The sequence below is a fragment of the Hakea prostrata genome, chromosome 11, assembly GCF_041222555.1.
Source record: "Hakea prostrata isolate BN-2017 chromosome 11, UWA_Hpros_2, whole genome shotgun sequence".
NCBI lineage: Eukaryota > Viridiplantae > Streptophyta > Magnoliopsida > Proteales > Proteaceae > Hakea > Hakea prostrata.
In genome coordinates this window covers 17496529-17520144 of record NC_142610.1, presented here as the reverse complement: position 1 = coordinate 17520144, position 23616 = coordinate 17496529, and the positions used below count along the sequence as shown (strand labels likewise).

Below are 23616 nucleotides of genomic sequence, written 5' to 3'. Positions count from 1 at the left end.
CTTTATCGAATTGCTCCAAAGCTCGTGCTAACCACTCAATTGCCGAAAGTGTTTGTCTATGCGCTTGTTGGGATTGAATGGATGTAGAACTTGAAGAGCCATCACGATCCTCACTTCGATGTTCTTCCGAGATGTGAAAAGTTTGGTCCACATCTATTGTAGAAGTTGTTTGGTGAGCGTTAGAAGCCATTGTAGGAAGTCGGCGCAAAAACTCTTGCATCATTTGTTGGAGGTTTTGATTTGCTTCCTTCAATTGATTCATCTCATCTTGTAATGCAATTTCTTGTATTGTTGACATACGAACATTCGCCCTTCTCGGCATGATGCTTCCAAATTGAACATTGTTCTGATACCAATTGATGTAGTCAAAGGGTATATATATGATAGACAAGCAAATGAAATAAATTGAATGATGGTAAGAGGAAACGGGACCCAACCGGTGGACCACTCACCTTGAGCACACAACACATACACAAGTGTGCACAAGCAGTGTATCGTCGTGTAATCCTTCCATGTGGTTGCATTGTATTATATATATATGTAGATATAGATATATTATATATATATATACATACATACATACATACATACATACATACATACACACACACACACACACACACACGTGTGTGTGTGTGTGTGTATTTATATAATGAAGATGGGGGAGAGAGAGCATTTAATGCTCTAGACCGTTTGGGGCTTAGGCTTCATCAAGGACAAAACAGCAGCTTTTCTCCCCATGCATGCAGATGAAAGAGCTTGATTAAATCATCATGTCTGGTTTACTTTATGACTTGAATTGAGCAAATCTGAACCTAAAAATAAAACCGGAGTGAACCAAGTTTTGGTTCAATTTGCATCAAAATGCTGGAAATTGAGTTCTTGAAAAGAAACCAAGTAGGGAGGGGTCTGCTACTTCTACTTGTACTGCTGCTGGACAGCAAGCTTGGGAACTCATGCATGGTTCTAAACCTGTATCACGCCTCCATTTGATGCCTTGTTTAGCACCTCATGCTCAGGTAATGCCATTTCAGACCATCAATAAATTTCTCCAAGAGAGCTGGATGAATTATTCTTAGAGATATCTTAGAGAAGTTTTGAACTTGAACTACTGTATGGTAAATTAAGTATAACTGGAATTCCCCCCCCTTGGATGTCTCCTATTTCTAGTCCATCTTCACCATCTTTTCTGTGTACAATTCACTAGTTAGACCTCTCAACAACTATTCATCATTTTGGAAGTCTGGATTGCCATATCCATGAGGAGATACACTGGCCAATGGAATTTTAGATGTACCAGTTACAATTATTTTGAAAGCCATGCACGGTGATCATCTTTTGATGCTCCTCTTATTGACTCACTATTCACATTTGTTATTTTATCATTCTTCTCTCTCTCTCTGTCTCTCTTCTAGTTTTACAACAACAACAACAACAACAACAACAATAAGCCTTTTCCCAACTAAATGGGGTCAGCTACATGGATTTTTGCCCTCCAATCGGTTATGTTCAAGGCCATGCTAGATACAAGGCCTAAGCTATACATATCCTTTCTCACCACTTCTCCTAAGGTTATCTTAGGTCTACCCCTAGCTCTTCTAGTTCCTTCAATATGGATTATATCACTTCTCCGAACAGGAGCATTTATAGGTCTCCGTTGAACGTGGCCGTGCCACCTCAAACGACTTTCTCTAAGCTTATCACTTATGGGAGCAACTCCCAGACCAACTCTAATATGATCGTTTCTTATCTTATCCATCCTAGTTTTGCCACTCATCCATCTTAGCATTCTCATTTCTGCTACACTGAGTTTATCTATATGATTCTTTTTAATAGCCCAACACTCTGCACCGTACATCATAGCTGGTCGGACAACGGTCCTATAAAATTTTCCTTTAAGCTTTAATGGAATACGCCGATCACATAAGACCCCGGATGCACCTCTCCACTTCATCCACCCTATTTTAATTCTTTGGGAAACCTCATCTTCTAAATCACCTCTTTTACTTATGATTGAACCTAGGTACCTAAAACAATCACTCTGAGGAATCTCTTTATCGTCAAGTATCACCACTTCATCATCTGCCCGATCATGACTAAAGTTACAAACTAGATATTCTCTCTTCTAGTTTTAGTTGACAATTTTATGCATGTTTGTTCAAATGGCAGAATTAATCATGATAAAGAGATCAGTTTGAAATCAATGATCAAAATTTTGGTTGAAATGACCAAACCTTCATGAAAGTTTTTGGTTGCATCAAAGGTTAAAACAGAACCCCCTGTGTGACTCTGAGCCTTATCATGTTTTGGTCAAAATTTTGTAATTTTAAACATGTTTTCAGGTCTCTGTATCTTTTGTGAAAAAATGCATTCCGTTCATTTCATGAATTTGACATTTTTGACTACAAAAGAAGTCACTCTTTAGAAAACTCAGTTTTTGTGATCTTTTGCATAGTCATTCTCATACTCCCATTCCTTGTTATTAAGCGAGTATAATATTTGAGAATTTTTTTTAATATTGTTTCTAATGTTTATCGATTTAAAATGAATATGTTTGGTGGGAAAGGATATGCATAACTTAGGCCTTGTATCTAGTATAGCTGAAAATAGAGCTGATTGGAAGAGAAGGATCCATGTAGTTGGGAAAAGGCTTCTTGTTTCTACTGATTTAAATTGAGTATGTTAATTTAATTTAGTTACGTGTGTTCTAGACTTCTAGTGTTACATTTTTGTAGAATAAGTTGATATAGAAAGTATATAGCAACTTATAGCTTATAGCCTTATACTATCAGCCCAGTATCTGAAGGCAAGCTACCATTTTGGTTCGTGTTTTACAATGTAGCCGTCCCACTATGTTTGTAGGGCCTTAAATAAGGTTTTGTACAAGTTAGGGCACCTAATTTGACCATTTTGCATAGTATTTAGGTCGTGGTTGTCAAAGCGTTTGTCTAGGCGGCAAAACAAATTTTCAACCACCTTATTTTGAACCGCTTAATAGACGTGCGATTTTTTCACCGCTTTTTGACCTAGGCGCTACTGCTTTGTCACCTTGTGCTCTTATTGCTGCCTAGACATGAAAGCAGCTGCTTTTTAGACATTTTGTACATAATATTTTTTCTTAATTTTATTTTTAAATCAAAATTTATTCTACGAAGCCGTATATAAATTTGATGGTTAGTCATTTCGGAATTGAGGTCCGAATTGCAAAGGAACTCCGAGGCCCAAAGTGGGACCCCCATGTTTGTCGGCAAAAGAATGTGAAGCATGAGCCATACTAAACATCGAGAATCAATGAATTATTAAATGGACAATGACTTGGAGATAGGGATAATGAGATCTATTGATTTATCGTGTTGGATAAAAAAAAAGTTTCTTGAGTGCTTTTTTTTTGGATGAATGTGATTATTGAATGTTTACTTAGTTTATTATAGAAAGTAGTTTTATTGAAAAATTTTGACCCAACCACTTTGGTTGCCTTATTGCTACCTAGGGGCTGCTTTGTCGCCTAATCGCCTAGGCGGAGCCCTACCCGCTTTGGTCGCCTTGCTGCCTGTCCTCCTTGACAACCATGATTTTGGTGAAACCTTCCTAAAAATGAAAATTTGAACCTTGGGTGAAATAGGCGTACCTATTTTGGTTTTGCTTTAATTAGATAAATCCTTGTATGGGATAGTGCCCATGAGCCAAAGATGCAGCCAACAAATGTCGTGTTAGTGTTTCTTGAATTTCCTTCTTGTAGAAGTCGGAGATTCTTGGTAATTATTTCTTAAAAAAAATCCATTCATTACCATAGTTCTCAAGGTGACAAGGCGAGGTGAGGTGATAGAGGACAATAAAAACCAAGACAACACCAAGCGAGGCAACAATGCGTCGCCTGTGCGACAATTTGACTCCAGGACGCCTTGACCCGAAGAATGGCCAGGACTCCTGGGCAACGCTTAGGCGATGCCTTGACAACTAGGTTTATTACTACATGGAGACATTACCGTTAGCCTTTGCCTACTCTGCTTATTTTCTCCAGTAATTATTATGTTAAAGTTCTATGCTTTTGTCTACTCAAGTTACTTATTTTGTTCTGTAATTGTTTTGTTCAAATTCCGTTTGTTGTCATCATTTCTGATTCAGCATGTCTAGAGTTTGATTTATTAATATTACATGTTTAAAGTCTTCTGAGTACTTTTCAATGCCCGCTCCCCCCCCCCCCAAAAAAAAAAAAAATGCAGGTACTTCGTGTCTATTCTGACAGGAAGCGACAACGTCTGAATAGATTTCAGCAACATTTGCAACAGAAAGACCAAGATTTTCAACCAGAAAAAATTAATAACCATGGATTAGGTTCCCGGAAAAGAAAGAGATCTTCAAAATTAAGGTCCTCAACCCATCTGAAAATTGATGGATCGACTGGCAAAGGTGGAAAGGAGATGCCGCCAATATCAAATAATGTTGTCAGCCAATATGTGGGAGAAGAAAATCAGGTCATTACTTCTTCACGAGATGATGACAGTCTTTTGCAAGAATGTGGTGAACTGGGTAGTTTCATATTTGATGAAGAGTTGGAGACGGTTGAAATTGAGGAAGAAGAAAAGGATAATTATGATCTGATCAGAAACTGTGCCCTTTCAAGGTTTAAACCTGCACGCCAAAGAAAGTTTTCATGGACGGCAATGGCGGATAGGTAAATAACTGGAAATTTATGAATAGGACAAACATAGTACACTGGATGCTAATATCATTGTAAACAAAAACATTTAACTGTTTGAATCCACCATCAGCTTCTTCCATTGGTGGTTTTCAGTGATTTCCAGAGGAATACTTGAATGACCTTGGCTATGTAGGTCTCTTTGGTACACCTATTATATTTTAGAACAAAGCACACTCCATCTCTCCTTATCCCTCCCCTAGAAAAAAGGTAAAATAGTTCTAGCATGTTTAGCATATATAACTCATGCATCTTGTTAAACCTTTGTTATTGTCTACCTGACAGTTAACCAAGATTTTCTTGTAAATACAATACTGTAAGCCAAATGTTCTAGGGGCAGACCTAAGATAACCTTAAGAAAAGTGAGAAAGGATTTACATAGCTTAGGCCTTGTATCTGGTATGGCCTCAAATAGAGCTGATTGGAAGGCAAGAATCCATGTAGCCGACTCCACTTAGTTGGGACAAAGGCTTGTTTGGTTATTGTTGTTCTTGTGGTAAGCCAAATGTTCATTCACAGTGTTTTTGATAAATTTCTGTCTTGCAGGGAGTTGTTGATTCAATATGTAAAAGATCGTGCAGCTCTTGGAGCTAGATTTAATCGCACTGATTGGGCCTCACTTCCCGGTCTTCCAGCAAATCCAAATGTGTGCAAAAGAAGAATGGCATTGCTGAACAGTAACCACAAATTCAGAAAAGCATTAATGAGGCTCTGTAATATGCTTGGAGAAAGATATGTTGAACATCTAGATAAAGTTCAGGAAAGTGAGAACCTGAATCTTGGTGGCTGCAGTCAGGCAGTTCATCATTCTTCATCAGAGGAAGGCCTTGTTGCTGGTATCTCCAAAGGTGTTGAAAAATCTCCTGAGTCATCCAGGATGGCAAAAAGGTGGGATGATTTTGAGGACCCAAATATAAAAGAAGCCCTTGATGGGGTTCTACAATTAATACCAAAGACTAAAATGGGATCCAGAAGGAGCGAAAGATTAAGACCTGAAAAAGGGTGGACGAATGAAATTTTGGATTCCCAGACATGTGTAAGTTCTCGTTTTACCCGAGCCATGAACCTATGGGTTGAAATCTTATAGGTTTGTTTGATTACCCATATTATCTTATTTTAGTAATGAACTGTTGCTTGAAATATCATTAGCTCCTCACTAAAGATTGGGTATGGATGGAGTGATTCGCTAAAGTGAATCTGGTGTCCCAACAAATTCATCTCTTTTTGTCTCACGTTGAGTTAATGGGGTTAATTCTCTGAAGGTTATGAAGGACCTATAATTCACCCTGTGACTATCACTTGGATGGTGTCAATGCGATACTCATTCCTGCTGTTTTAATTTGGATCATACTTGTTTTGTACTTCTATATAAACTTTCCCATGGTCTGGAACTTTGGTTCTTATATATTGGCGGTTGGTGATTCCTGTTTTTTTTTATTTACAGGACCCTCTTGGAGAACCTCAATTAATTTCTTCTACCACTATTGGTGAAGAAGTTGAGAACCATGTTGGAACTCGGTCAAAATATACTCGGAGAAGGTCAGGTTGTCATCGCATTCCTGGTAAATTTCTCAAGCTTCTGAACGAAGGTACACATGTTTGTAGAAAAGAATTTGAATCGTTAGCAGTTTCCAATGCTGTGGAGCTCCTCAAACTTGTTTTCCTAAGCACCTCTACCGCACCAGAGGTGCCAAATTTGCTGGCGGAAACTTTGCGACGTTATTCTCAGCATGATCTTTTTGCAGCTTTCAGCTACCTCAGACAGAAGAAATTCATGGTAAACTCTCCTCTGCAGTTGCAGTTTAGATGCGAGTTTGATCCCATGCATACCTACGGGTGTATCTGAATTCTGATGCAGTAGCCTTAGCCTGTCTGGATCGACATGATCTGCTATTGAAACAGACCAAGGGCTGGTCCCAAAATGGTTTTCTGGTTTTGGAAGGGCTAGAATTAGTAATATTTTATTTACTAGATTGTGGGTGGATCATGCATAGTTTCTTAATTAGTTTTCTATTTTTGAATATGGGTTATAATGCTTAGTTTCTTATTTCAGTTTCTATTCTTTATAAGTACTTTCAGTTTTGAAGTTGATTATTGATGTTTACGGCTGAAGCTTGGCGTGTGAGTATGTGTGACCATAAATTTCCTCCCCCATTCTTCTTCCTATTCTCCTGCCTCTCTCTGTGTGGCGCCCACCATAGCAGACCATCTGCAAGGTCTGCACTATTATCTGTCAAACCTGCTCATCCTCCAAATGTTTGATTTTATTTGCTCACAGTGGTCATATTAAGTTTAAACTATATCTACAGTATTGTATGTCTTATTGTTCAAAATTTAATAATATTGTTCTTACTTTTTCCTGACACTTGAATGCTTAGGACTTATTTGCTGTTATAAAAAAAAATGTAGTTTATTGCCTTTCCATGAGTTGCCTTTGAGTTGTATGCAAAGAAGACCTCTTTGCATGTGCATGTTTTAATATCAAGGGTGTTGCTTACAGAACAATATGGAAGTTACTTGTGGAATAGAAAATAAGTTAGGCAGGGGAACTGTATTTGTTGCAATGGGGGGAAGGCATAGGGTTAATTTTATGCTTTTTGATCATAAAGTTTTCATCCTTGTTATGCACAGATTCTCTTATGGATTTCACCACTGATCGATTCTTGCTTTGCTTCTTATTCTGGTAAAATCTTCCATGCAAAGCTGATTATTTGCATGTTTCAATGGTACATATTATATCAGATTGGCATCTGATAGAATTAAAATGATACAGAGAAATGGATTTGAGAATTGAGATGTCCACAATGTAACTGATGCAACATCACACAAAAGAAAACCCTTCATCAGTCATAAATTAAAGCCATTTGGACAAAAATAGCAATAATCAACCAGGGTTTTTTGATCCTGTAAATAAGAAGTATTCAGAGATTGAAAAAGAGAAAAGATGGTTACAACCAGGGGAGGCTGCATGTTGGATAAGTAAGTTTCCTAGATCATTAGCCTCCATATCTCAATAAATCCCAACTGTATCCTTTGTTGGAACAGCCCGGAAAACCTTGAGTACCTTTTCTTCTCTTGCCCTTTCTCCAGATCCATCTGGAGAAAAGCCCTAGCCTCCATCTGGCCCCATTCAAGGCATTCCTTTGGGTTTTCTCGTGGTTGGTCTAGGATGATGAGAAACTTTTCAGGCTCTTCCATTTGTGATCGGATTGGTAAGCTAGTTTTCTGTGCCTCCATTCATCATCTTTGGTGGGAGCGCAATCTCAAGGGATGGATTTCCAAATCTTGCTCTTCTGACATGATTTGGAATGCCATCTATTTTGATTTTTCTTCTAAATTGATAGCTCTCCCCCACCCCCCTGTTGAGGATACCCAAAGGAACAGATTCATTGTTGTCTCCTAGGGTCTTAGCTCTTCTTTTAGGTCTTCTTTTGTTGTTCTTTAATATAAGGGTAAATATCACTTACCTCCCCTCTTAGCTGGACAAATAGCGCTTACACCCCCTCTTAGTTGGATAATATCACTTACCTCCCCTCTTACCTAACAAATATATCAAACACCTCTCCTCTGTTAACTTTCTCAGTTAAATTTAACTTTTACCGTTAAATATTTTTCTAAAATCCTAAACTACCCTTGACTAAAAATATTTTTTATTTTAAACCCTATATTACTTAGTCACCCTAACAATTAAACTACTTAATTACCTCAATTAAAATAATTATTAAAAACCAAAACACTATAGTTAAAACCTAAATTATCTTTAATTATTAAAAGCCCAACATACCCTTTTTAAAAAAAAAAATATATATATATATATATATATATATATATATATATATTAAACAATTAAAAAAACCCAAAATAGTAGTACGTGTTTAATTTTATCAATATACCTTTTTTAATTGTATTTTTAATTTTACTTGATAGTAGTACGTGTTTTTTTAAATTGTTTGATAAATTTAGAAGAAAAAAAAAAGGTATGTTGAGCTTTTAATAATTAAAGATAATTTGGGTTTTAACTATGGTGTTGTGGTTTTTAATAACTCTTTTAATTGTGGGTAATTTAGTAGTATACTGTTAGGGTGATTAATAATATAGGGTTTAAAAAAAAAAAAAAAAAGCCAAGGACAGTTTAGGGTTTTAGAAAATTATTTAACGGTAAAAGTTAAATTTAATCGAGAAAGCTAACAGAAGGGAGGTGTTTGATATATTTGCCAGGTAAGAGGGGAGGTAAGTGATATTATCCAACTAAGAAGGGGTGTAAGTGCTATTTGTCTATCTAAGAGGGGAGGTAAGTGATATTTACCCTTAATATAATTATTCATTCATCAAATAAAAAGTTTCCTAGATCATTTGTTAAGTTGAAAGTAGAAGGAGGTGAAGAGAAATAGAATACAGTAAAGGAAACAAATAAAGGAAACTGGAACACAATAAACCCCAGGCTCTAATCCTTTGAAGTGTCTGGCCCTCCCATGTGGTGGAAAGTTGGAAAACAGGTGTCCAAGACCAGGGAAACCTAAATGAACTTTTATAACATGGAAAAATCTCATTTACTTGCTCTCTTATGGAAAGGGATCCTTCAATCCTTGCTTGCGTACCATTTTTACCCTCATGGAGAGCTGATGCCGTCAAACTGGTTTTTATGTTAGTCTAGTGTCAGGTGCATTCCAATTCAAACATTCGTTTGGACTCATTTTCATTTTTGAACAGTAGATGCAAAAGTTGACTTTGCACCCTTATTGAAGACTTCGTAAGCTTAGATTTGTGCTGAAAGCCTGAAACTACTAGATAAAAAGACGGTGATGTGGGGAATGTATTCAAAGAATTCCAGCATCTACGAAGCTGACACTTGGTGGAAATTTAGAGCTATTTAAGTGAGGATCCAAGGGAACATTGTGATCCCTTTTCATTGTTATTTGCATGCATGATGTTTCATAATTGTTGGAAACTACCATTTCTCAATTGCTTTAGAAGCAGTGACATTTTTTCCTTTTGGCAGGTTGGTGGTACTAGTACTCAACCTTTTGTACTTTCTCAACAGTTCTTGCATAGTATTTCATCTTCTCCATTTCCAACTAACACTGGAAAGCGGGCAACTAAATTTTCTAGTTGGCTCAGTGAGAAAGAGAATGATTTAATTGAAAAGGAGGTCAATCTGACTGAAGATCTGCAGTGTGGTGATATTTTCTGCTTGCTTGCTGTAATTTCTTCAGGAGAACTACTCATTTCGCCACGTTTGCCAGATGATGGGATAGGAGAAGCTGAGGAGAGTAAGAATCTGAAACGTAAAACCGATATGGATGAACTGTACCCTGAAGAGATGGTTAAAAGGCCCAAAATTTTACATTCAAAGGACATTGATTTTCGTCGAGAGAAAGGTTTTCCTGGTATCATGGTATCCCTGACCCGGGAGACAATTTCAGTAGAAAAAACTATAGAGCTGTTCAAGAAAGATGAGATCTGTTCAAGTCCACTTCTGTTTGATGAGAGTGAACAATCTAGGTCCCCTAATGGTCTCGACACTAGTAGTTGTTTCTCTCTTCCCAACCATTTTGAGGGAAGTCAAAATTTGGGCAGTATTGCTCCCCTACGAGGGGAGGTGAAAGAGTCCCAATGGGAAGCCATGGCTAGCTATGGTCAACACTTGATCTCAACCTTTTCTTCTCATAAAGTATCAAGTTCCCTATGTCCTCAACTCGTCAAGACAGTCTATTCCAGCATTCACAAAGCTGGGGATCAAGGGCTGAGGATTGAAGAAGTTTTTAAAGTCTGCGGCATGGGTGGTATGTATTATTCTCTCTCTCTCTCTCTCTCTCACTCTCGCGTGGGCCAAAATAATGATCCATGGGAATATGGGATAAAGTTATAGATCCCACTATATATTGTTGACTATCAAACTAATTTCTCATGTTTTTGTGTCAATGTCTTCTTTTCAGGGGAGAAAGTAGCTGAAGTCATTTTGGATGTGCTTCAAGTATTTGGACTTATTATGAAGGTACAAAATTTAACCCTGGTCTTAACTATAATAAAATCAGTGATTCAGTATATCTATTTCTAATTTTCATGGTTAAAGACTCTTGGTCACCCCCGCATGGCCTTATATGTATTTAGTAAATTAGAGGTTTCCTATTTTTTGTTGTAGCTGCCTGGAAAAGGAGCCCCTATAGGCTGTTAATTATTTAAAGCATGGATTTTGGAAAATCAAAAAGAGATCCAACTGTTAAATGACTGTTAAGATACCAATGGTGAGGGGCCTACACTGTAGGGGTAGAGTACAAGGGAGTTGTAGGGGAGCAATTCCAAGCATGGAAGGGGATCAATCCCAGACATGGTAAGTAGTTTTTTAGGATTTTGTTGTTAGGATTGTGCTGGGGCTATATTAAGGGCAAGAGAGGGACTGTAAAGGGGGGACTGAATAGAGTTTTGTTAGGCAAGCTTGTTTGCGGGGATGGGGAGAACCTTGGTTGGGGGCATTTTGAAGGGTGTACTGTGGTCTGGGAGAGTCTAGTAATAGAGTTCTCTTAATGAGTTTATTGCAGTGACTATTTACATTTCTTCTTCAGATCTTGTCTATACAATTTGAGTGCTGTTTGTCTGTGTTTGAGTGAATCAGAATGCTGCCTAGAGCTGGTATTTGGTGTTCGATCGAGAGGTTCCTATTTATGATGCTGATAAAAGCTGAACCTGGTGCCAAAGGCTTCCACACAAGCAGAGTCTCTTGCCAGGGGCAGGGGGGCAGGGCGGGGAGGGAACCTTTTCCTACACAGTCTTACCCCAACAAATTTTGCTGGAGGCTGTTTCGATGCCTTGACCTCGGGGCTACAACTATGTTCCACCAACCAATGCACCAAGGGCCGATCCAATAATGTCCTGCTGATGTAAACCCCAAATCTAGGGTTTATCTTCAGAATCTGTTAAAGTGAACCAACAGTAATTTCTGGGGTTTTGTAACCCTGTGGTTTAGGTGTAGGGTTGATTAAATTGATTCTAGGGTTGGGAATAGGACAAACAAGGTTTGCGTATAGGCTAGAGGCTAGAGTTTAAGGAAATTCAATTTGGAACCTTGCTGTAACTTAATTTCAGATTTGAATCTCTTCAAGTTCAGGGCTTTTTGAAATTTAGGGTTTAATAAGAATTAGGGTTTCTAGGGGACGGCTAGCTAGGGTTAAGGTCGAAGGTAGAGGAGGGGTAGGGGATGATGATTCTAAAAGGAAATAGGGAATGTAGGGTTGTAAAGATATGAATGAAGAGGGTTAGGGTTTCTAGGATTTGGCCAAGAAGATAAAGGGTAGGTTTTCTAGGAATTTGGATGAAGGGAAAGGGGCAAAAGTTAGAATCAAAGGTAAAAGGAGGGGAGGGGATGTTGCAGTTAAAAGGGGAAGGGAATAGGGTGGGGAATTGGGAGAACTAGGGTTTAGGGATTGGGGAAGGGAATAAAAGCCTGGTAATTACTATGCTGCCACAAGAGAGAAGGAAAAGAAAAGAAGGGGTCAGGGGGGGGGTTCATGAAGAATAAGGGCTGGAGAATGGAAGGGGATTGAGGGGATAGCAGTAGGGGAGGTGTGGAGAGGCAGCCGCAGGGATTGGGAAAGGGGTGGGAAGGTTTTGTGATGGGAGTGTGGCTGGGTTGAATGGAATTACGGTTTTGGATATATATATATATATATATATATATATATTGGGGGGGGGGGGTGTGGTTTGCTGCAGGCAAGGGGAGGGGAAAAGAGGGGCTTTGAAGGGGAAGAAAGGATAGAGAGAATGGGGCAGCAGTGGGGAATTGTATGTACTTGTAGATGAAAGAGGTTGAAGAAAATTTTGCTATCCAGCAATTCACCAGCAGCCTTCCTTCTTGGAACCATGTGACTCCCCTATTCTTCTCAAACTCAATGATGTAACCCTGGAATACAGGGACAGTAGTACGGTCTTTTCTAAGAAGCAGCAGGAACTTTAGGGTTCAGTACCTTGCTGTTTTAGGTCAAATCGCAGTGGACAGTAGCTGATAATGCACTAAACAACTACTGTTATGGCTGGTTTGAGTTCCAAACCTGGGATCTAGGCATAGGGGAGGTCTAGGTTAATTGGAGAGGGGTGTAGGGTTTGGCCAGGCTAAGGATAGGTCTGAAAATAAAAAGTATATGTTGCTTGAACTGTAATTGCAAATCATCTTCTAAGTTAGGGTTTGTAACTTTAGGGGTTTTGTGATTTCTAGTGTTTCTAGTGTTGGGGTTAAGGTCGAAGGTGGGGGATGGGATGGGGATGATACTCCTTGGCCAGAATTGGTTGGGATGAAGGGTTATAGATGGAGACCTAACTAAGGTTTTAGGGATTTGCAGAATTTTCAGAATTCTTGAATTTCCAGGTTCTGCGGCAAGGAGAAAATAAGAAGAAAAAAAGAGGAGAATAGAGGCTGGGAGATATGGAGATGGGCATAGGGTGGTGGGGTGTAACAACTGTGGGTCCTAGGGAGAGGAGGGGTAATGGGACTGTAATAGGGGTAGGGGCTGAGAATTGAACGAAACTAGGGTTTGGGAGTGGGGGAGGGTGCCACAAGCTGTAGGGAGGATGGGGAAGGGCTGCGTGGGGTATAGGAGAGTTGGAAGGGGTAGGGGAGGGGCTGGGATTGTACTTGAAGGTAGAGTGGACTGGTTCACTCACAATTGCTCTAATGTCAGATGCTGTAGGCTAAGAAGAAGAAGAATGAATAAATTGCAAAAGATCTTGAAGCACCCAATCATTGAGTTCCTCCTTGGAACCCATGACTCCAATTCTCCTTCAAATCTGTATGCAAATTTTATTAATCCAGTCTGCATTGTTATGTGATATGAGGGGCTATTTATAGTCCTGTTACATTGAAGGAAAATATACTAGGACTTAATAAATGAAACCTACTTGAACTAAGCTAAGGAATCCTATTTGGATTTGTAGTGCATCAGGCTTAACTTCTAAACTAGGAAAAGGATTCATAAATTCGTAAGTAAGAGTTCCTAAATAAATACAACTTGCAAATAGGAGATCAACTTTTAAAAAGAATCCTACTTGAAATTGGATTCCAACTAGGACTCCTAACTAAATCGGGATTCTAACTATCAACTCACTTGGGAAAATAATAGTAGATTTAATTCCTAACAGCATGGGGAAACTAACTAGGCCACTTCGGCCTCAAGGAGGGGTTGGTGGTAAATGAGCAATATACCCCTTAGGGAATTCGGCCAGTTCTTGGTGCTGCATGAGCTGTGGGCTGTTTTGGGCCCAAATTATGGGGTTCCTTAGACTTGCCAATCCTGGTTTTGTCACTCAATTTTGTTAGTCAATCATCATTTACAAGCTAGTGGCTATATTTATAGCTTTACATGAGTGCATGGTAAGAAATCTTGGTCTCGAGGCTAATCTCCATCAGTCAAAAAAACTGAGGTCTTGCGTGATATCGTGAGATCTCAGCTGAGATATGGTAAAGTTTTGAGGGCCAACTCGAGTGAACTCGAGGGCCCATCTCAGGAGGTCAAGTTGGGCTGAAACTTGGTATAAAACACACTAGTGGCCTTAGTCTTGTGAGAAAACAAGCCTATGTATAAGTTCCAACTCGACCCTAAGTTTGAAATTGAAATGCTGTAGGAATGAATGTGTAATCTTATAAAGCATGAAATACATAACCATTAATTGAATAAATGAAAACCAAGTGATGAAATACATCAAATGACTTAAATTATTCAGAATTCTATCCATATCAGTAGTTCAATACTCAACAAAATAATACAAAATTATTAGTCTTGAGAATATAATAGTACAAGCATCATCACTTCATAAGAACAAGTTGAAATGAAATTAATCAAGGCCCAAGGATAATTAAGCAGTTAAACTTATATTTAATAATATAAAATTAAACTTTTTCCCCCATGAGAGTGTAGATCAGACAATGATGTTAAACATACATTTAATCCACACTCAAAAGACCTATTCTAGAACGTAGTATTTAGAAAAAGTCAAATTTGGGGAACAAATTCACCTGGCAAATACCATTGATTGATGTTGTTTTGTTGTTGTAGATGAGCTAAGGATTCTGTTGAATGGTTTGAGAACTTCTGACTTGTGTCAAGGAGACGGTCAATCTTTATTTATAATAGGTGCATAGAATGAAAAGAAATTCTCAATGTGAGACAATTCTACCCTTTATTCTTAGAATTGCAACATTCCCCGGCAAATTGGTGCATAGATGTCTACCATGCTCAACTTGCTAGTAGTGTAGGAAAAAAGCTTAGTACTCAAGACTCTTAGTGCAAATATCACCCTTCTGATTGTTGGATGAGACAAAAGAGATGCTAATCACGCCGATTCAGTTTTTTCTGTGATTTAATGCCTATTAATCTCCATACGCTTGGTTCTGTTGTGTTGAACTAGATTGTGGGCTATGCTAATGGTAGACTTGCTGTTTGAAAACAACTGTATAGGCATTTTCAGATCTGCACATATGTCTTGAAGTAGCCCCTTCAACCATAATACCTCAAAAATACCTTGTGCCATTCCTCTAAGTTTTGCTTCAGCATTGGACCTAAGTACATGTGCTTGTTTCTTGCTTCTCCAAGTTAACACAAGGTATAGTACCCTATAGTGGACTTTCTGTCTGGACATCATGCCCATTCTGCATTTGTGTAAAGGGCGTACCCAATGCTGAAGCTCCCACACTATGGGGTCTGGGGAAGGGACTTTCTAGGCAGCCTTACCCTTGCTTTTTGCAGAGAGGCTGATTCGAACCCGCGACCTCCAGCGCACAATGGAGATACTCCACCATTGCACCAGGCCCGCCCTTCCCATTCTGCATTTGTGTATGCCTTAATATTCAAATGTCCATGAGAGAAAATCAGGATACCTTTTCTAGGAGCTAGCTTGAGGTATCTTAGAATTCTATAGACAACATCTAGATGAATGGAATGAGGATCATGCATGTACTGGCTTACTAGGCTAAGAACAAAAGTAATATCTGGCCTAGTGTGGGACAAATAAATCAGATTCCCCACTAGCCTTTGGTAGCTGTTCTTGTCCATGAGTCCTCCTTTGGCTTTTAGATGCGAATTAGGCTCAATGGGTGTTTCAGTTGGCTTGCACCCTAACATCCTTGTTTCTGCTAGTAGATTCAAAGTATATTTTTCTGCATGAAAGAGAGATGCCGTTAGCAGAATATGCTAATTCAATGCCTAAAGTACCTTAGCTTTCCCATGTCTTTAATTTCAAATTCAGCTCTCAAGAATGCCTTTGGGGCTGAAATCTTTTGTCTTCTTGATGAATAGGGTATGATTAGCATTGCTTTGTTTATAACTGAGAGACACCATAGCTTTATGAAATCTCCCAAACCATGCCCTTGGGAATTTCTTCAACCCATAGAGAGTACTTTTGAGTTGGCATGCCTTCCATGAGTCTCAATAGAAGTATTCCCTGGTGAAACATCCATATGCGCTTCCTTTTGAATTTTTTCATGAAGGCATTTTAACATTAAGTTGTTGAATTTCCCATCCTTGATTCACTACATATGAAAGCACCACTCATACTGTATTCATCTTAGCAACTGGAGTAAAGGTCTCTTGGTAATCAATTCCATAGGTCTGTGTGAATCCCTTTGCCACTAGTCTAGCTTTATATTTATCAACAGTACCATTTGCCTTGTGCTTAATAACAAACATCCACTTACAACCAACAATGCCCTTACCTGTAGGTAAGCTAACTAGATCCAACATTTTTTCCCCTCAAGGCTTTCATCTCTTCATCCATAGCTTCTTTATAACGAGGATGAGCTAGTGCTTCCTGCTAGGTTTTGGGAATAGAAGCAGAGGACAAGGAAGAAACAAAACTTTGAAAGGTTGGGGACAATGATTGGTATGTTACAAAAGTAGAATAAGCTGCTTAGTACACGCTCGTGGTTGCTTTCTCAGTGTAATTGGTAAGTCTAATGATGGATCATAAGAATTTGGGATATGAATAGACTTAGTAGGATTTGTATCTATAGGACTAGGAAATAGAGCTTCCAATTGGCCAAGAATGGTGGAGGCATTTCTCGGGCAGCTTTTCTTTGGTATGTTTTTAGAGGAGATTGCAAAGTCAGTTGCTGCTTCTCCTGCACATCACTCTCCCCTTGCACATTATTGTCCTTAGCCATCAGTGATTGTTCTTGTCCGGTTACTCCATCCTCCAAGTGGGCAACGCGAACTTTGAGGTGTTGGGGTGGGGGAGCCCTCCCGGTCCTCTGGGGGGTGGGAATGTTTTCCTGGAGACGACATCAATGGTGACACTCATCTTTTGGGAAGGTGGATGATAACACCTGTATCCTTTTTGGGTGGCAGAGTTGCCAAGAAACATACACCACAACCCATGAGGGTCAAGCTTACTATGAACATGATGGTTTTGAGAAAAGGCAACACAAACAAATACTTAAGGAGGGACTTGAATGTGGTAGAACCTAGAAGAATTTTAATGGGGGCAGCATTCTTGTAAGACACAGCAGGCAATTGACATCTGGTTAATAAGGTGGGCAGCCACAAGGACTGCATCTCCCCAAATGAGGTGGGACATGCTTTGTGAACGTTAAAGATTGCAAAACCTTGAGGAGATGCCAATTCTTGCATTTGTCCACCCCATTTTTGAGGTGGGGTGTCAACATAATTGGTTTGGTGGACGATATCCTGTTTTGTCATTTGCCAAATAAGTTTTGAATTCCCCAACATTATATTCAGTCCCATTATCAGTGCAAAAATTTTTAAAGTATGCCTCAAATTAGGTGATAACTATTTCCTGAAAAATTTGAAAGCAAGCAAAAGCATCACTTTTTTGGCAAAGTAAATTAACCCATGTGGTTCTAGTGCAACAATCAATAAAAGTAACAAACCAGCGACATCCAGATGAAGAAACATAATGTGAAGGCCCCCAAACATCAAAGTGAATAACAGAAAAACGGTTAGTACGATTATCAGAAATAGGACAAATATTTTTGGTTTGTTTTGCTAAAATGCAAGCATCATAATGGAAATCATTCAAGTTATATCATTTAACTAAATTAGTAAAATGTCTAGCTAAAGTAGATAAAGTAGGGTGACTAAGAGGACTATGTCACTGAAGCAAGGTGAACAAAGTAGGAGAGGAGGATTTGGAGACCATAGCCAACCTTATAGGAGAACAGTCTAGCAAGTAAAGCCCTCTAGTCTGTTTACCATTGCCAACCTTAACACCCCATTTCCTAGTCCTAAAAACACAATGAGATGGGAAAATAGAAGAAGTTATTTTGCAACTTATGTCCTGAGTATACTAATAAGTAGAAGATTAGTAGAAAAATTGGGAACTTGCCAAATCGAAGATGAACTATAAAGATTATGAACAAATAATGGATCTCTTCCTAGAAATAGGGGAAAGCGAACCATTTTTAATGCTAACAGTATATTAAGATAAACATGAGAGTAGGAATGAAATAACAAGGATGAACTAGTCATGTGATTGGTTGCGCTAGGGTCAATTATCCACAAGGAAGGACTCGGGAACACACTATGGCAGCCGAAAAAGATACATGAGGTGGAAGGAGGCTTAGAGGAAGTAACCATTGTAGAGGCAACACTAGTGCTAGATGTCAGCGTGGAAGAACCCAAGTCTGGTTACAGCTGAAGGAGATGTTGGAGCTCATCGGAAGAAAGAGGTTTTGGTGCATTACAATCCTCCAAATGGGCCTTGATTAGTTGCCGCTTGTGAACATACTCCACAATTGGTATTAGACCTTCATGGGAACTGGGTGGTCGGCTATGTAGTTTCCAACATTTATCCCTTTTGTGACGCTCACGCCAGCAGTAATCACACTTAACGGGAGCATGGGAAGAGTCACCGGTACAAGTTAGAGTGCCTCCCATACCAGCAACCAAGGCAAACCTTTCAATTGCAAGATTGTGGAACATGGTCATCCTACGACTATCTTCAATACCAACCATAGCATACGCTTGCTCCAAGGGAAAGGCTCTCGTGAAAGAATGTGGGCACGTATCGGATCATATGTTATAATGAGGCCAGCCTGGAAATCATAAACATAGAGTTTGTCTTCCCACTTCTGATAAGAAGCAACATCAGTGGCACAAGTAGGGGTAAATCTCCCATAAAAGTCAAGTGTCTGATAATATCCCCTAGGAGTATTATAGTACTGAGAGAGAGGTTGAGGTCCTTTTTCTGAAACTGATGATCTTTCTTTTTATTTCAAAACATTGTGCATCATTACCAACCTTAGAATACTTGTCTTTGGCAACTTTCATGACCATAGCAGCATTAAGAAGAAGAAGAAAACTTTCAGCAATAATAGGTTCAATAGAATGGAGTAGAAAACCTGTGATTTTTTCACTTCTTTAAAGCTGAACCAAGCGTTGTAGGTTTGTCATGCCGTGAAGGTGACCATTAAGACCACGGGCACCTACCACAAGAGCAACAAAATGAGACCATCGAAGATAATTCGTCATGTTGAGTTTAATGGAGCTCATCTAGATTGGGGAAAAATTACACTCACAAATAATATGAGCATCCTCCATAGAAGAAAAGCCAGAGGTAGCGATGGGCTGATGGTAATAGATTTGATAGACATCATGCTGATTTTGGTAATAACAAATGTAGAAGAAACACATATGCTTCATATAGAAAGAATTACATCATGAATGGTCATTGGAAGCCCTTGGTAGGAGAAAAGTGCTCGCCACCTAGGGAACAAAGACATGGAAGAGAGGTGTAGGCCGAAAAAGGGGTTAAAAAAAGTGGCTGAAGGGTTTAGAAGGGCGTTGGCAGGGTAACGTGGCCCTAGAGGGATCGCGGGGAGAGGGTGATGTCCTGAGAACCGCACGATTGGGGTTTGGAGGGCCGATGGTGGCTGTTGGAGGTCTTAAAGACCTAACGGCTATTGGCAGTGGTCTTTAGGACGTGGTGGAGGGTTTGGCGGAGGTCCTATTGTCCTAAAAACTTGGTGGAAGCTGGAGGAGATCCTAGGACTTGATAGTGGATGGGTAGAAGGATGGTAGTGGTGTCTACTTTAGAGGAGGCTGGCAATGGTGGCTTATTAAGATGCTCTGTTTTTCTCAAATTCGTGGATCATCAAATTCCGAAGAATTTTGGCTCGAATATCATGTTGAATGCTCTGAGGACGACTGACGTTGGTGAGGGAGACACAATCAATCTTTATCTATAATAATAGGAGAGTATAGAACAAAAAGAAAATTTCCATGTGGGATTATTACAAATATTATCCTAGAGACAATTCTACCCTTTTTTCTTGGAATTACAACATGCTCTGTTTTCTTGTGTCTAAAAATGCTACATAAATGCATGTGTCGCAGTCAAGTAGTAAAAAATAAGTAGAATATTGATTCCTTGGAGAATTTTATCCTTGAATCTTAATGTAAAAGGGAAACTAATTTAAACAAGATTGATAAAAATATTTTGATTAACGAACTAATTAAACAAAGGACAAATGAATTAAGCAAGAGATCCTAAATTGGAGAGCATGCAATAGAAAGAACTGCAAAAAGTGCTATGAATGTTGGGAATCAATTTCCCCTCCCCGAAATTTGGGTTGTGAATGTTACAGCAAAGCTGCAGCGTAAGGCTTATCAGAGAACTTGGAACAAAATTGTACACGGGTGTCTTTTGATCCACTTATGCATTGACATCGTAGTTTAAAACCATCATATTACTATGGGGAATTGAACTGATGATGCGAATTACGCCTGGATTCCAATGGTGGTTATGTGAGGCAGGTGAATATCCATATCCTACCCGCTAATTAGCTAAATCCACATAAGGATCAAGCTAACACATATTATTCAACATTAGTCTAGCTCTAATTAACTTTCCGGTCAAGGAACAAATTTTGGTCGAAACCAGGATTTCGACCCAAGAAAATGTTGAAATTTTTAGGTTTCAACCGAAATTTCGGTCAAAAAATATGATTTTTTTTTTTTCATTTCAACCCTAGGTTATAACTAGTATTTTCCAAAATAAAACCACTGAAAATTTATCATTCAAGTATACTAACAAATGACTGGTTCTGACAAGTACAAACTATATTGTATACAGGCATAAAATCGTCAGCTTACATGAATTGTTTGATAGAATGGTTACATATACAACAAGTCAACAAAGTAAAATGACTAACTAGATCAAGTGATGGTGTCTCACATATATTAAGTTAAAGCCCATATATCATATATACATATGTATTTTTTCAAAATACATAATTTAGAAAATAATTATTAAAATAAGAAAATGAAATCAATGGTAGCAAATAATAAAAAAATAAGTTTAACAAAACACAATCATAGATCATAGTCCTAGGCTAGACATGTATAATTTCAAGGCAATACAAGATCATTTACTCACGAACAAAAAAAAAAAAAAAAAAAAAAAGAAGAAAAGGAAAGTTTGGAATTGTTGGGTATGGCTCATGCTTCACATTCTATTGTTGTCGGAGCTTCCTTTGTAGCTGTTGTGGCTTTGGAGGTGTTTGAAGGTAAAACATGAGCAAAAGAGGTGATTGAAGGCAATGAGTCGTGAAGATTAGGTGAAAATGTGAAAGAAATCAACAAAAATTGAGGAAAAAGAAGTTGGAATGTTGAAATGCTCAAGATTTTGGTCGAGATAGCATAGTTGTTAAGGCGTTACCTTGGCGACTCCTAGGCGTCCGGGCACCTTCAGAGCGCCTCAAATCAGTGTCGCCTCAAGAGCCTCGGACGCCTTATACCCCAAGGCGTCAGCTTTTTTTTCTTTTTAAATCACGTGAAAGTTGCCAAATTTAAGGTATATATTGAATTACTTATTAGATTCCAATTGTAAAGTATCTACTGTTTGAACCTATATGCATATTTATAATGACGCTACATGTGATCAAATGTTAAAATAAAAAATAAAATAAAAAAAAAAAAAAAATCGAAAGAGAATAAGTTCTTGACTCGAGTCTCACACTCACTCTCACTCTAATCCCTAATCTCTTTAGCTCTTCTTCCATTCCCGCGACGACACTCTGGCTAGCCACGCGACAGATGACTTCATCTCTTCCTTTCTTCCCGCGACTTTTTATTTAGGACCTACTATGTGTGGTTTGTAGTATGTTGGATGACTTGAGGTAGGTTGATATTAGTTTTTTTTATCATATGAGATATGATAGATTTATAATGAATTGGAGTGAATGAGATGTACGCTAAAAATTTCACTTAAAACGCCTCAAAAGCTCCTCGGAGGGCGCCTCAGCAACTCATTGCTTCAACTAGCCTAAACTGCCTCGCATCCCCTCATCGCCATGACAACTATGAGAGATAGTCAAAATTTCGGTTGAAACCTTTGAAATGGTCAAAATGTTTGAAATTTCGGTCGAAACCTATAGTTTTTCCGAAAAAATTGGAATTTCATATCGGTTTAAAAAAATGCAAGCATTTTGGTCGAAATTTCGACAATTGCAAACCAAGTTTCTTCTATGTTTCCAGTTAACAAAAACCACAACATTAACTCAAGGATGACTAATTGATAAATAAAACAATTCAAAAACATGCATGTTGAACACACCGATAATAAACTGTACTACAACAAAGTTATAGAAAATTGAATAAACACAACTCAAGTCACTGGTTTGGGTACTTTATCATCCCAACAAAACAAAAAACTATCTCTTATTAAAGTTCAAATACAAAGAAATAAATGCAGTCATTAAAAGCGTCATTAGAATATAAAGGACTAGAAAATATAAAACCCAATAGAGAACTAGAAGAATGCATCCACAATGCTCCAGCTCCCTATCTCCACCAGCTCCTCCTCTTGGCCGAACTCCCCCTCTCGCATCTCTAGTTCTTGCCTCTTTTGGTGCCTCTTCCTTTTCTCAATTACCCCCAAACTTTCCTTAGGTGAAGGGTAAAAATGGATTGTAGGATTGGACCTTTTCTTGTGAGATCAATGGTTGAGATCCTTCATGTAATGACAAGAGGAATATCTAATCAGCTAGCCCTTTTTTTGGTGATTTCAGTTGATAATGCCACATGTGTCCTTTGATCATCCAATCTAGAAAATTTATGCTGCAACATCTCTATTGCAAACTGAGTAGACTTGTTCTTTGTTCCTCTTCTATGACTCATGTCATCTTGTCATCCATTATAATTCTTCTCCTACAATGCCAAGAAAAAGAGGGCTGATCAATTCCATCCATTAATTCAAGGAAAATTCATGCATAAATAACATAAAAGACCTTTTCAACACTTAAAACACTAAGACTTACTAAACTACAATTTATTGAGAACTATCACTAAAACAAAGAGAAATCACTTTTAAATGAAGCTATCTTCAAGCATAAAATCACTAGAATTAATTCTATTTTCATAGAGTTATTAGGCTCCTTAGAAGTGTTCCAGGTAATAATCCGGCAAGGTTTAGCCTGAAACTCCAGTAGAGAATGATTGAGGAAGCTGCTGTTGAGAGGAGACCAATAACTCCGAGATTTGGTCTCGGGCAAGACTGAGTAGAAAAGGGCATTTTGGGACTGAAATACTGGTTGGACCGAGATTTCGATCAAGTTTTGCACCTAATCTTTACCCGACCTCTTGGGAAAACGAGATCTTGTGACATCTTGTACTATGCATGAGTGAGCTTACACTAGGACCCAACATTAGAAGGTGATTCAAAGTTCAAACTAGGACTCTTCTTGGACTTTGGACTCCTATTCTAACAAGGTTTCAGATTTAACTCACCCTAGGATATTGCAGATTACAAAACATGAGTAGGACTGGAGTCCTTGTGGAAATTGCACTGCAACTAAGGGAATCCCTCTCTAATTGGGACTCCTATCTTGACTAGAACTCTTCCATATCTTATCCAAAACTAAACCAAATTCAGAAACATGAGTGGGGTTGGAATCCTACTAAAATACTGGATCCAAC

General features: G+C 38.6%; 1 protein-coding gene across 1 annotated transcript in view; it reads left to right on the top strand.

Moving 5' to 3' along the window:
• The window catches only part of LOC149000477 (B-block binding subunit of TFIIIC), a 75831-nt gene that overhangs the window by 31097 nt on the left and 21118 nt on the right, over positions 1 to 23616 (top strand). Inside the window, exons 12-16 of the mRNA XM_089139322.1 lie at positions 4224 to 4675; positions 5246 to 5735; positions 6144 to 6476; positions 9699 to 10482; positions 10636 to 10694. Of these exons, the coding sequence (XP_088995448.1) occupies positions 4224 to 4675; positions 5246 to 5735; positions 6144 to 6476; positions 9699 to 10482; positions 10636 to 10694 (2118 nt within the window). The remainder of the gene's footprint in view (positions 1 to 4223; positions 4676 to 5245; positions 5736 to 6143; positions 6477 to 9698; positions 10483 to 10635; positions 10695 to 23616) is intronic.